General features: G+C 52.4%; 5 protein-coding genes across 5 annotated transcripts; 4 read left to right on the top strand and 1 right to left on the bottom strand.

Moving 5' to 3' along the window:
• Positions 1–42: 42 nt before the first annotated feature.
• COCMIDRAFT_100572 (uncharacterized protein) lies at positions 43–3,397 on the top strand (the record flags this gene model as incomplete). The annotated part of the gene is made up of 5 exons (XM_007691761.1): positions 43–217; positions 273–430; positions 496–589; positions 657–885; positions 946–3,397. 5 exons carry the CDS (start codon positions 43–45, stop codon positions 3,395–3,397), a joined length of 3,108 nt encoding a protein of 1,035 aa, XP_007689951.1.
• Positions 3,398–5,202: 1,805 nt separating this feature from the next.
• On the top strand, positions 5,203–6,099 carry COCMIDRAFT_27993 (uncharacterized protein; the record flags this gene model as incomplete). Its single annotated transcript, XM_007691749.1, has 2 exons — positions 5,203–5,549; positions 5,844–6,099. The coding sequence occupies 2 exons, from the start codon at positions 5,203–5,205 to the stop codon at positions 6,097–6,099; spliced, it is 603 nt and encodes a 200-aa protein (XP_007689939.1).
• A 704-nt stretch (positions 6,100–6,803) lies between these two features.
• Positions 6,804–8,798, top strand: COCMIDRAFT_27992 (uncharacterized protein; the record flags this gene model as incomplete). Its single annotated transcript, XM_007691748.1, has 3 exons — positions 6,804–6,859; positions 6,955–7,111; positions 7,182–8,798. The coding sequence occupies 3 exons, from the start codon at positions 6,804–6,806 to the stop codon at positions 8,796–8,798; spliced, it is 1,830 nt and encodes a 609-aa protein (XP_007689938.1).
• Positions 8,799–9,688: 890 nt separating this feature from the next.
• On the top strand, positions 9,689–10,969 carry COCMIDRAFT_7030 (uncharacterized protein; the record flags this gene model as incomplete). Its single annotated transcript, XM_007691743.1, has 5 exons — positions 9,689–9,748; positions 9,805–10,240; positions 10,294–10,435; positions 10,515–10,796; positions 10,891–10,969. 5 exons carry the CDS (start codon positions 9,689–9,691, stop codon positions 10,967–10,969), a joined length of 999 nt encoding a protein of 332 aa, XP_007689933.1.
• A 1,552-nt stretch (positions 10,970–12,521) lies between these two features.
• COCMIDRAFT_50334 (uncharacterized protein) lies at positions 12,522–13,232 on the bottom strand (the record flags this gene model as incomplete). Its single annotated transcript, XM_007691760.1, has 1 exon — positions 12,522–13,232. A coding segment is annotated over one exon (711 nt), but the record flags the coding sequence as incomplete, so codon positions are not given.
• Between the last annotated feature and the right edge of the window lie 483 nt (positions 13,233–13,715).

Below are 13,715 nucleotides of genomic sequence, written 5' to 3'. Positions count from 1 at the left end.
TCACACCACCATAGAGGCCAGGCTGCCCGCCCATTCCTCACCATGCCTTTCTTCAAGAGTGTCTTTAGTTCAAAGGACAAGCAAAAGTCAAAGACGGCTCCCGAGCCCGCCGCTCCCCCCAAACCTCGCTGGGAAGAGTCATGGACGCGCAAAGAGGTGGCACCAGAAGAGATCCAGGAGCTCGTCCATGTCTGCACACAGGAAATGAAGTCGAGGGGTAAGTCGACGCTGCGAATTGGCTCCTGTCCGGCCCTGACTGACCCGCACTCCAGCTCTCGACATGCCCTTCATGCTCCTGCCCTTTCGCCCCACCTCAGACACAAGCGCCTCGCGCAACTTCATTCGCAACTTCTTCAAGGCCGCCTACGAAGAAACAGGCCAGTATTCGGGCGAGCAGCTGGCACAAGAATTGCGTCTGACCGCGCCCTTGGTACACTACCCCTCCACCTCCCTTGTCCCCTCCCCAAAGACAGTGCTCCGTACTGACAGATACAGACGCTCTGCAGTATTATCAAATGGTGCTGGAGCAGGCTCCCCGGCGGCGTAGTCACCTGGGACGCATATGAGCTTTTTCGCATCGGCGAGTCTGGTGAGTTCTTGAATAGAGCCTCCCCTTCTTCAACCTCCCCCCTCGCTTGCTAACTCGATGCATCCAGACTCAAACTTTGCCCGACATTCTTTCGACACGTTTATCCCCATGAGCGTCGAGTCCGAGTCACGCAAGAGCATAATCTTCGACTTCTTTGACCTATTGTCTTCTGTAGCTGCCCGAGGCAAGACTAATGGTATGGGTGGTAGAAAGCTTTCTCGTCTTGCAGGATGGTGGGCATTCGAGTTCCATGAAGACAACAAGGGTTTCGACGGAGGATACCGCACATGGGAGAAGTAAGTGCATAGGCTACACTGCACCCCTCAAACAAAAAGAATATACTGACTCGCCTCTAGGGCCGCGGATGCAGCAAGTCATCTCTTCTTCGCCTACCTGCGATCGCTTTCACCAGACACAAATGTCGTTGGAGCCATATCCGCTCTACCACGGTCCCTCCAAGCCCTACTCGCACAGACTGAATATCCTCCCCAGGTACCCACCCTGATGCAGACGCGCACGACCAAGGTAGTTATGATTGTAGACTCGGTCTCGCCTACACCATTTGCCCTGCTCCGCCGCGCAAAACACTTCGAGTACCGAGACGATGACCGCGCCTTGCAGAAGTTTTCAGAGTATGAGGATACAGTCAAGGCCCTGACTGATGAGTGTCGCAGAGTGCTCGAGTGCATTTCAACCGCCAACCAGTCTAACGTAGCAAGTTTGACAGATCCCACTACACCAGACCCCTCGTGGTCCCGCTTTGAAGATTTTGGATTCGCTGGCATCTTGGATAATCCCGACACTTCCAACGGATCGTCGCTAGGTGGCGGTCCGAGCGACTTTTCCACCTTTGGGCCTGCTGCACGCACAAAGAATGCCGACTTTGGTCGCCCTACGACTCCTTCTTGGGCAGATTTCCTGTCCTCTGGGTTCGCAGACGAGAACAACAAATCTCCACCAACCACTCTCCTGATGCCGAACCAGAAGCTCCCACCCCTAGGTGAGCATCGTGTGCACAGCTCGCAATCCCACATGCGCAACGGCCTCAAGGAAGACGACCTTGATCCTGGTGAATTGGCTAGTATCACCAAATTCGAACTCGACGAAACATTTTGGTGGGTGTGGATGATCAGTCTAGCTTCGGAAGAGACCGCGGATCGCAAGGCCGCTTTCGGTCGATGCACATTGATCGAGACACGCATTCAGGGCGCAAAGTGGCTAGTCATGGAAGAGCAGGTCAAGGGCGCTTCAGATGGTCCTGAGGAAGGCGCGTACATTGTGGAGAAGAAATCAAAGTTCAGTTTCACAAAACGTGGGCGACTTGGTCGGCGCAAGTCAACCGGCAAGAAGCCATCTCTAAAGGATCCCTATAACCGCTCTACCAACGATACTCCCATGAGCAAGACTAGCATCGGACCAGACCAGCACGCGAGAATACAGGCTGCAGCTGCAAAGTTGGCCCAAGGTGAGCGAGACGAGAAGGATGCAAGGGACCTCGCCCAGCGTCGAGGACGCCATGATGACACCACATCCGTCAAGACAAACAGTGTACTGACCCTACAGCCACACCTGGTCAACGAGGCTGGCCCAGCTATGAAATGGGACAAGAAATTTGGCGAGGCTGCACTTGATCGTGATGCCCTCCGTGCACAGTACCTGGGTGATACTAGTGCTGGTAAGGGGTCAAAGAACAACTTGCACTTGACTGCCAATGGGCGCACATCACCGATGCCCTCGAATGCGTCGAACCGCGAACTGCCTCCTCTACCAAAATCAGAGAAGGATCCTGACGAATCCGTCACGCCAGTGCCTTGGCCAGACTCGCCTATTCAGTCGCCCCGCGCTCCGGTCAAGTCATACCAAACATCATCTGCTCCGGAGAAGACGCTGTCTCCCGAAGAGACGCCTCTTCCTGACGACAAGTCTGCGCAGGTATCTACGACTCCCAGCCAGCATCCTGCTCTGAGGAAAGCAGTAGCCTCCCAGCCCAAAGATCGCGTCAGTGAGGACAAGGGAACCGTGCCTGAAAAGAAGCACTCGCCGGCCAAGCTCAAGAAGAAGGAAGGAGGCTTCCGAAAGCTGTTTGGTAGGAAGAAGACGGATACACCAGCAGCTGGTCAGTCCGCGGATGATTCTTACTTCCCACCGGATGCCGTCCGAAGCGAGTCTCGAGTTGATGACCGCCAAGCCAGCGCACGAGTGCCGTCTCCAACATACACTGATGAACAGCCCGAGCCTGTACGGGCTCCGTCTCCAAAGTTTGATCCTAGCCCTGCCGATTCGTCTACCGGCATACCAGAGCCCAACTCATCTGCTGAACCTATCCCTGGTGGCCCCGCCACTCAGCAAGAGATTGACAATGCCTTCTCTCGATTCGACCAGGGCCCAATGGAGGAGATGCCTGCTTTCGTTCCTGATGATAGCGATGAAGATGGCGCTGTGGCTCCATCTGTGCCCCGACGACCAGTTCAACAGGCCAACCCAAGGACACCAACTCAACGTGAACCGCATGAGGCGGACGATGTCTCGGAGGAGTCTGTGGAATTTGCCAAGCAGCAGTCACCATCGCACGACCGATGGGCGCAGATCCGGAAGAATGCGGCGGACCGTGCAGCTAGATTGAGCGAGGAGCAGGTTCGCCGTAGCCGAAGCCAGAGCCAGAGCCAGCGGACTGACGAAGGCGAGACAAGCGGCGAGGAGACGATTGAGAGCCGTGTTGCGCGCATCAAGGCACGCGTAGCTGAGCTGACTGGCAACGTCGACGGCCAGCCAGTTGCAGCTGGGCCTGGCGCGGGCAGACAGTGGTAGATTGTGCAGTGGTAAGGGCAAAGCTTCTTCCTGTTGGCTTTTTTGCGAGGATTGTGGGAACTAACACGAAAGAGCAGATTCCTTGCAGCATTACAAGACCGCCCCCGTCTGATTTCCAAGCGTACCAAAGAAGCTCGATACCCTTTTTTTTTACCGATTTTGCGGCTGTTTTCCCTCAGTTATATCTCTCTCTGGTTCTTTTTTTACGACAATTGGCACCAAACTTACTGTTCCCTGCCGCTCTCTCTCTCTCTCCGTGTGTGTGTTATTCCCAACAGGCTGTAGGAATCATCTATTAAACAAGCTCAAACATTGAGACGATATGCTGGAGAGTAGCGTTTAGTTGTTTGTTTTGTTCTCGGTCTTCTTTTTCTTCTTCTCTCTCCTTTTCTTCTTCTTTGTTTGTTAAAGATACCTTGGGAGGAATGTACATTGGTGTCCATGTACATATGTTCTAGTGTTCTCTCCCTCTTTCGCTCTTTTCCACCTCTGCGTCGTCGTCGTGTATGTGGTGATTGCGTTTGTGTGGGAAGGGGGGGGGGAGGAAGGGAGGAAGGGGAATAAGGTGTGATGGTCGGAGGTGTGGAGAGGAGGGGAGTGGAGCGGAGAAAGAGGAATTTTAATGCAGATGCGAGATTGTGTTTTGTGCGTGCGTGCGTGCGTATGCATGGGTTATATTTTGTTTGAGTTTTTTTCTTTGCTGTTCAAGTGAAGTGGGGGGGTCTCATGGTGCTGTGAGGAGCGAGGAGGTTTATGCTGCGTGTGGAGTGTGTGCGTGTGTATGTGTGTTTTAGTCTTGGGTGAATTGTGATTTTCAAGCTTGATAATATTTTGCAAAGTTACACAAGTATACTTCTCACTTGTCCCATATTCTCTCCTTTTGCTAATCATCTGGCCAATGATTTTTTTGACCTCTTCCCTCTTTTCATTTCCCCTCCGCCCCCCCCCCCCTTAAGACATGTGGGCTCATACTATAGCCTCGTACGATATAACATGTCAAATTTCCAGCCGCGAAAAGAAAAAACATAATAATGGTTCGTTTGTTGTAAGAAGGCAGACGTGTAATATTGTTGGGTAATTTCCAGACAATTAAGTCAGCGATAATGTCGTAGGTATATACGAATACGAAACTTAACCCTCGTTGAAGGGATAATATGGTGTCATGGCATTCCAGCATTGCCGCCCCCTGGTCTTTTGTTGGTTTCTTGTTGGCCGTATATATTTTTTTGTATGAACATGAGATGCAACACCGGATGCATACGGGTGTGTTGCTAAGAAAACGGGAGTGGGAGAGAGAAGGGACGAAAAAAAGGATACGAGGTGCAAACTGGGGTTTCAGGTAGAGTGTGGCGTTGGACGGTAGGTGAAGTAGTGCTATAAGAAGCAGTGTTAAGATGGAGTAAGCGCCGATGGAGAAAGCGTGGAGTGATGATACTGGAAGTGGTGGATATTGTTGTTGGTGTTGCTGTCAAGAAAAGAAGAGACACAATTAATTCTGCAGGTTGCATGTGGCATGGGGTTCCCAGGAATAGCAGTTTGCCCGCAAGGTGGTTGATCCAGTATGTAGCTTGCGCGGTTAAGCATGAAGCTGTGATGGGCATGGGGGTGTTTTTCGGATCGGGCCCTTTGGTGGCGTGGAATACCATGATGTGTGCGCGTGTGTACCTGCATATGATGTGCCGTTGGCCAGTAGGGAAATAGGGAGAAAGTTGGTAGGGGAGCATGTGTGACTAAGAATAGAAGGCGAGAAGGGTACCTGCACTTGAGATGCGTGGGATCGCTTTTGTTAAAGGTGACCATGCTGGATGCCTGGGAGCGATATCAGGACGCCAGCTGCTTCAATTAGAAGCATTAGACGACTGCATCGATACGGCGCAGGTGCTGTTCGTACAGGCGGATCTTGTCTAATCACGGACTACGGCCCCGCAGGCGGGGTAAGTATACGAACGGGGAAAGCAGAAGCTAGCAGAATCAAAGCGAAGACAATACGAAGGAAGCGGACGGGCGGCTATGCAGGTGAGATGAGTAATGACAACTGGGGGAACGAGAGGGGTCTGCTGGGCAGAGAAGCAGAAGCCGAAGCCATGGAGGACAAGAGAGGGTCGAAGGGTGGGTTGATGGGTCAAGTTTGGGTGAGGCAGTTGCGGTCGAGGTGCGTCATTGGAGTGGGTTTTGGGACATGTGCATGCACCATGCTAAAAATATCGCGTTTCGGGGCGCGATGCGCGCTAGGAAGCGCGGTGCTGCGAGCCCTAATCCAACATCACAGCTACGTGGGCTGGGCAAGATGGGTTAACAGACGTGCTTGTTTGGGCGTGATGTCACGATGCAGGCGCGGCGTGCACAAACGTCTTCATGTCGCAGAGAGGGATAAGTAGGCAAGCCAGTAGTGACGAGGGCAATGCGGCTCTGTGTGTGAGGAGCAGTGCCGCACAAGGGCGGATAGGTCAGTGGTCAGTGGCCAGTGGCCAGTGGCCAGTGGTATTATGAAGGGTGAGGAATTAGGCCGCAGTTTCAGATGGGGGAATTCCCCGCCTCCGACGGCGACGGGAACTGCTAGAGATGGCATGCTTCGCCATGTGTTGCAATTGAGACGTGGCTTGGCAAAGGACGCAATGCAGCAGCGCGCTCTGGGCCTGGTGATTTCAGGATGTGTTGCACGGGTCGAGGCAGACATGGGCGACATGGGGGACATGGGGTGAGGGGAATATGGGAGCATGGGGGGGCCAGTGTGCAGGCACAAGCACAAGCGCCGAGGGAGCTGTGATGGATCTGACAGCCCGGCAGGCAGGCAGGCAGTCGGTCAGGCAGGCAGTCTCTGCTGCAGTCTCAGTCGAGGGCTCGCGACAAGTTGTAGTTAGTACTTAGTACAGTGCTGCGATACATATGTCCTTAAAATAACTCTGGAGGGCTAGAGGGCGAGGGCGGAAGATTGACACAGCGGCGGCGCGGCCAATGGGGATTTGGGTCGTGGGTGGGCCGGCCGGGCCAAAGCAGGCAAATAGGCCGTAAGCGGGCATATTAGCGACAGCATGGCCTGGTGAGCGCAGACGCCAGGCTTCTAAATATAGGGGCGCCCGCCCGCTCCATCGTCGCTTTCTCCAAACCACATTTCGCCCAGCCCAGAGCCTCAGCAACACCGCGCCTACATACTGCTGCAACTCCCCCATCCACCCCCCTCTGCGCTGACCCCCCAGCCCATATAGCCCTCGGGTCGCCGAGACGATCCGCCTCGCCCACCGCGCCGACTTTGCCCGCCCGCCCGCCCTCTGCTGCTGAAACACTGGCCGTGAGCGTGCCGCGCAAGCTACTAGTACCACCTCGATTCTTTGGTGCTCCACGACCCTTTGCTAGCACACCTCCCCGTCGCTCCATGCGCTTTGACGTCTAGCATCCTCCATCCACCATGGGCCGTAGAAAGATCGAGATCAAGGCCATCAAGGACGACCGCAACCGCTCTGTGTAAGTCGACTCCAGCCCCATTTCCTTAACCCCCATCCGCTACCATCGCGCCCCATCGCGCCCATTGCTATCCGCGCAGAGCTGACCACCTACAGCACCTTCCTCAAGCGCAAGGGCGGCCTGTTCAAAAAAGCCCACGAGCTTTCCGTCCTCTGCTCCGTCGACGTGGCCGTCATCATTTTTGGCCACAACAAGAAGCTGTACGAGTTCTCATCGGGCGACATCAACGAGACCATTGGCCGTTACCAATACGTAGGCATTCCCCCATTGGCCCCGGATAGAGAGTCGCGCTAAAACGGCATGGAACTGACAGGTTACCCAGTATGGCGGCGCACACGAGCACAAGGGCCCCGAGGACTTCATGGGAAAGAAGGACGGCGACGACGATGATGATGACGACGAAGACGCCCCCCTTCCCCAAGACTCGCATACGCCCCCTGACCACCCCATGATGCCCCATCATATGCAGCATTCGCAGTTCCAGCACATCCGACACGCTGCCCCCTCCATGTCGCCTCCCATTGGAAACGGCGCCTTTCAGCAACGCGGTCCCTCGCCCCAGCCTCCCCACCATCTGTCGCGACCCAACTCAAGGGTCGGACACATACGCCGCCCTAGTTCAAACCTCGCTCCGCCCCAGCCCTACCCTTCGCAAACCCCAGCGCCTCCCAACAATTACGCCTACATGCCAAACCCCCCCTTCTACAACCCGCAGCCAGCTCCGCAGATGGCCCCGAAGCCCCAACCTACTCCGCCAGCCTCTCAGTATCAATTCCCGCACCCGATGCCCGCGCACCCCCAGGTTCAGTACATGCAACAAGAGCAACAACGCCGCCAGTCTATGCCACCCACCTTCCAGCAGCAACAGCAAGATCAACAGGCGCAAGCGCAGGCTCAGGCTCAGGCTCAGGCACAAGCACAGGCTCAGGCTCAGGCGCAAGTGCAGGCACAACAACAACAACAACAGCAGCAGCAGCAGCAGCAACAACAACCCCCGCCACCTCCACCCCCTCAGCTCCCGCAGCCACAGCAGGAACGCCCAGAACAACCTACTATCATTGTCCCATCTCCGCCTCAACAAAACAACTTTCAGAGCCCACCTCTTCCCCAGCCGAAACCCCTGCATGCATCTGCCAGACACAGTATTTTCACTCCGATCGACGACAGCCAGTCTATGCTAGCAGCGCATTGGGGCAGTAGCAGCAACAGCAACGCCAACGCACAACGTAACGAAGCCCTGTTTAACAAGCAGGAAAATCGAGCCCAGTCTATTGATGTTGCTACCATACACCGACCGCAGCCAGATGGAGAGGCAAAACCTCAGCCGCAGCCCCCGCAAGCCCAGCCACCACCGCAGCGAACGCAGTCTACATCTTCAGTGCCCATTATCCCCCCACCATCTCGCACAAACAGCCTACGCATGGGTGAGAGTAAACCAAGATTAAGGGTGCAAATTCCAAGTGAACACTCGGATGCTGGCAGCGCAACTGCCGACTCATCACCCAAGGATTCTGGCACAACTGGCGCAACACCAGGACGAAGTACCGACGCATCGCACTCTTCAGGTGTTGTCCTTCCTCCGCCTTCGCCGAGCGCCAATTCGTTGCTCAGTGCTGGTGCAACAGGTCCACCAAACCCATTCGCTCGTCCCCCACCACCGTCAAATAGCAACTCGTACGGGAGAAGCAACGACATGGAAACGCCAATCTCGGCACTTCCTAGCCGATTTGTGGAGAATGGCCTTCTTCCTTCTCCATCAAGCTTTTACCCTGAATGGGGTTTTGGCCGCGATTCCAACATGCTGCCGAGTCCCTTGACTTTTCAAACTCCAGTAGCTCCAAACGGCCCTAGCTTTGCGCGAGATGACTCTGCGGAGCGTAAGCGAAAGACATCGGATCAAGGGTCGGATGACGGCAACCAGAAGCGGGTCAAGACGTGATGTGAGCAACGAGTGCGGAACCTTTTTTTTTCCTTTCTATGCCCGGCCACTTTGTCCCGGTCGTCTGTAATTGTACAAGCGTATCTTGTTCGACCAGGCTGTTTCTTTCTTTTGCTTTTGATTTTGGGCAAGCTAGCCATGCTCGATGCATGCACCCCACATATTACTGGTATCCTGTTTGTTGTTGATCTTTTGGGTGCAGGGGCGTTGGATACCCACGGCAGCTGTTGTTGTTGTTATTGTCTGCTATTCAATATCTCTTTTTACAATTTGATGACTGCGGGCTGGTATTTTCTACACACGCTAGCAATAGCATGACGAACGATGAGTTGAGCAAGGTCAAAACTGTTTCTTCTTTGTACATACATAGTAATACAAATGACATGTTGGCCGAGTTTCTAGAAGCACCGAATCAACACTATGCAGGAAAGTGGCGCGGCGAAAGACCAGCTCGTATCAGGCCAAAAGGCCAACGAGTGCAGTGATTGGATGACTTGAATCGCTGACTGAAGTTCTTCTCGCGTGTGATGGTGAAGGTGGGCACGCAGCGTCATAGGGCCAAGCCGGTGCCCCGCCACGCTTGCCGCTGCGGCTGCGCCTCTACCCAAGGCACCCTCGCTGTAGCTGCCAGCCGCAAATGGGCTGTGAAGGAACCCAAGATTGGGCTTTGACTGTTTGAATCTGCATAGTTTCTTTGACGGCGTCCTTGTCGACTGGCGCGTCCCCTTGCTGGCATCTTCCTCGCAACCGAACTTTCCCCCCTGTCCACCTGACGGCTGTTTGCGATCGCCGAGCACCTGAAGCTTGGTGTCACATTCATATATCAGCCCTCGGTCTTGCCAACAACTTGCTTCACCCCTCCAAAAGCCCACAACCAATTCAATCCCAACATGGCATATAACAAAGGCTTCAACCCAGACAGGCTGCCTATGCACGCTGAGCCCGAACAGGTGCGTCTTTTTCCAACTTGCAATACTACTACAGGTGCAAAACTGACGTAGCTCAGGCTGCCGCTATGATGTCGCAAAACGCTACCACGGCCTCACGCCCACCACGCACAAGCTCTGCGCGTCCCGACTACAACAAACCTCCCCCACCTGTTCCCAGCCAGCGATACGATACCCGTCCAGACGACCGCTATGGCGGAGGGGGTGGTCGTGGTGCAGGAGGAGGTGGAGGAGGATATGACAGCAGACCTCCGCCAGGCGCATACAACGATGCGCGCTATGACAGCCGTTACGATTCAAGACAAGACAACAGAATGGGTCTTGGATCGCCTCCACCAGCAAACTATGGTCATGGACCGCCACCACAGGGCTATCATGGAAGACCTCAGCTTGCGCAGCAGTCAAGACCCCCACCAACGCCAGCGCCCGCCCCGCCAAGAGATGGAAATGATCGCGAGGCCCTGTGGAGACTGTTTGGCGCCGTGGACAAAGACAGTATGCCATTTCTGCCTTTGGTCAAACTGACAAGTAACTAACCGTTGTGACAGGAAGTGGTGAGCTTACAGAAGCTGAGCTCCGAACTGCCCTTGTAAATGGTGACTGGACGCCTTTCGATCCGCATACTGTACGCATGATGATTCGAATGTTTGACACCAATAAATCTGGCACAGTCAACTTTGACGAGTTTTGGTATGCCATTCATTTCCTCACTCTCTCCACCTTCAAGACAAGATTCACATACTTATGATTTCTTTTTTCACTTGTACAGTGGCCTCTGGGGTTTCCTCTCGGCCTGGCGCGCTCTTTTCGACCGATTCGACCAGGACCATAGCGGTAGCATATCATATGCTGAATTCAACGAAGCCCTGATCGCATTTGGATACCGCCTTTCTCAGCAATTCGTTACTCTGCTCTACCGCACATATGACCGCGACGGCCGCAATGCACTCAGTTTCGACTTGTTCGTCCAGGCATGTATTAGTCTGAAGAGAATGACGGATGTGTTTAAGAAATACGATGAAGATCGCGATGGATATATCACGCTGAGCTTGTAAGTGGAACTCGGTTTGGGAGAGGCAACCCCCCTTCTGTTCATTGCTTCTGTGAATACGTTTTGCTAACGAGTACATTTTCTGTGTCTGCAGTGAGGAATTTCTCACAGGTGCGCAAGCTTTGTTCCTCTTCAACTCGATTTCGGCCTCCACTGATACCGGTCTTTACTAGAAATCATCCGCCAGCGATGAGCTAGCGCCACAGGATCAAACACGCGACTCGAAGATCGCGCACACCTACTCTATATGAAACATGGTCGCTCATATCTATGGCCTAAGCACTGGCTTTGCATGGGATCTGACACGATGATCTATACGTACCCTCGGTAATTTTGGGCTCGGCAGAGAAATGGATATACGTAGGATTGCTGTTGGTTTAGCTTGGGAGAGAGAGAAGAGCGAGGGAAGTGATATCTTAATGAGTATATAGCAAACGCATGTAGTAGTAGTAGTAGTAGTAGTAGTAGTAGTAGTATGCTGAGAGATATCTGGGGGTGGGCATCTGTAGTTGTGGTGTTGGTTGGGTGGGCGAATCTCCCTTATTTTCTCCACATCAGAGAGCAGACCCCGCTGCTAATGGTAAATGAATTTAGATACCCGTTTAGTTCTCTTTTTTTTCTTCATCTTACTAGCCTTGCGTTGAATGAGTTATTCTGAATACAACCTTCTCACTTAGTAAGCTTCTTATGCCATACACATATTCGTGAAATAACATCTGAGGCGGAAGAAGCGGACACCAAAACAGCAGTCAGTCTAAGCTCGAAGATAATGCGCCCACGCACTGTCATTTTGCGAACCTCAACACCGACTCGATACATGTGCTCTGCCTCACTCTGAATCGTGACATCTTCATAGTCACTTTGCGAGGCGTTATGAAGGAGACTGGAGAAGAACATGAGTCTGTCACTCCCCGAAAACGTCTCGCCCTTCATTACGACAGCGTTACTGTTCTTATGGCATAAGAAAACGGTGAATTTAGAGAAAGAAGGATCGTATATATTTTCAAAGCTCAGCTCAGTCAGGGGACTGAACATTTCATCGCTTTTGGTCCTAAGGATCATTTCGTCTGGATACCATGTCGAGATCTGCTTGATAAGACTTCTTTCCCACCGACATTCGTTCCAATGTGTTGGCTTTATGAGTTGATATCCCATTTCCCACAAAGTTGCTGATTTCTCCACGACAATCTCTGTATGGCTCGGCAAGTCTTGGAGCACGTGGTAACGCCTTGGGAATTTTTGCATGGTGATTGTTCGATCATGTGTCCTTAAAGCATCTCTTGCGCTCAAAATGACCGTACTATAGTAACCCGTATTGTCTCGAGCCAGAGTACGGGTTGTTTCTGCTGCGGATTCTTGGTTGGGTCCGACTGCAGTAATGAAAATGCCCACGAAATGCCCTTCTTCACCCACTGAGCAGCTGAGCAGTCCAACAAATTTCGAAAAGAGTATGAGATTTCCCCTGAATATCTCTTGGGATATGAACAGAAGTGGTAATTGTATGTTTAAACCTAGGCTTGTTAGAGTAATTGGAAAGACGGGGTTTTCGGCGCGTTTCAAATCGCCACAACTGGTGAAGTCCTTAGGCGACTTTGCCAGTATATTTTGACCAATGTTGTCGTATGATGTTGCAACCCTCAAAACATCTAATATGGGTTCTGTGTAACCTTTGATGTCAAGCCGCGGTTCCCAAGCAAGTATTGAATCGTCATTCACTCTTTGAATGATCTCTTCTTGCAGGCGATGAAAGGCCCGGTCACCTTCTCCGTACAGCAGCGGCATGTTAATGTTGAAAATCCCCAACAGACAGTAAGTCATGTCTTCTGTACGGGTCGTATCTCTTTGTGAGGCCCAGGACATTCTCTTCGCGACGCAGTGAGCACCGAACGGATCGCCATTATCATAATTCCTGGCACTTCTCCCCCTCAAAGCGTCCACATCTATTCCCGTTATTCCGGATATCAACTCTGAATGGTCAGACCTTCGGCCTAACCGGTGCCAGTTGCAGTTGTAGAAGATAACGTCTATTGGTGCCAGGAGTTCTTGTAGCGTCCAGCATCTGGTAAACCATCTACTTGTGCGAAACTGTTCGTCCATCCCTTCTTCCAGGACATCTGAGAGATATGCATAGCAACGGCGTGCGACCCTGTACCAAGCAAACATGGAGTTGATAGCCTCGGACAGCTCTGAACTAGATCTGTTATCAATGCAACAAGTATCAACCCATGCATACTCGAGATTATCAGAGATTGCTTGCTTACAGGTAAACTCAATCTTCTGGTATCCCGCTCGGGCTTGCGTCGCCGGTGTATAGAGAGGTAGGTCAAGGAATGTCACCTCGTCATTGCCCCAGGTGTGCGATAGGATTGCGTAAGGCGGAATGTTGCTGCCGAAAAACTCTTCGAGTTCAAGCGTTAAGCAGTTTATGAGGCGCATTGTAGAAATCTGTTATGATTGTTGAAGCTCTGAGTGTGACACAAGGCAACAGCGGCGGGGTGTTCGTAAAGAAGAAAGGCTGGAAGGCTGGAAGGCTTGCTCGGCTAGCTCTAGCTTAGTAATGAACATCTTTACATTGTGAACACTAGCATATGTGTAGGAGACTTGACTAACATCGACGAGATTTTCTGCTCTTTGTATGCTACGTTCCCTAGTGCAGCAGGTTTAGGGCCTGCTCTATTCACTAGTTAAGATATAGCTTTACTTTCTATTTCCTCGACCTCTCATTTTTACGTCATAGTTGTGCTTGTAATCTTGAATACCTGCATTGTACAAGATGATTAATTATGTGTTGAAACAGTGCTGTAGGTGGAGGCACTAGTTTTACAATCCTTGTTTCTATCTGCTCCCATACGCTCATCTTGCATTCTGCATCACTCATGATACGAAAATAGGGTTTAATAAATCAAATTCTACTTGAGT

Source organism: Bipolaris oryzae, assembly GCF_000523455.1.
Source record: "Bipolaris oryzae ATCC 44560 unplaced genomic scaffold scaffold_108, whole genome shotgun sequence".
Classification (NCBI taxonomy): domain Eukaryota; kingdom Fungi; phylum Ascomycota; class Dothideomycetes; order Pleosporales; family Pleosporaceae; genus Bipolaris; species Bipolaris oryzae.
This window is presented reverse-complemented; position numbering and strand designations above follow the sequence as displayed.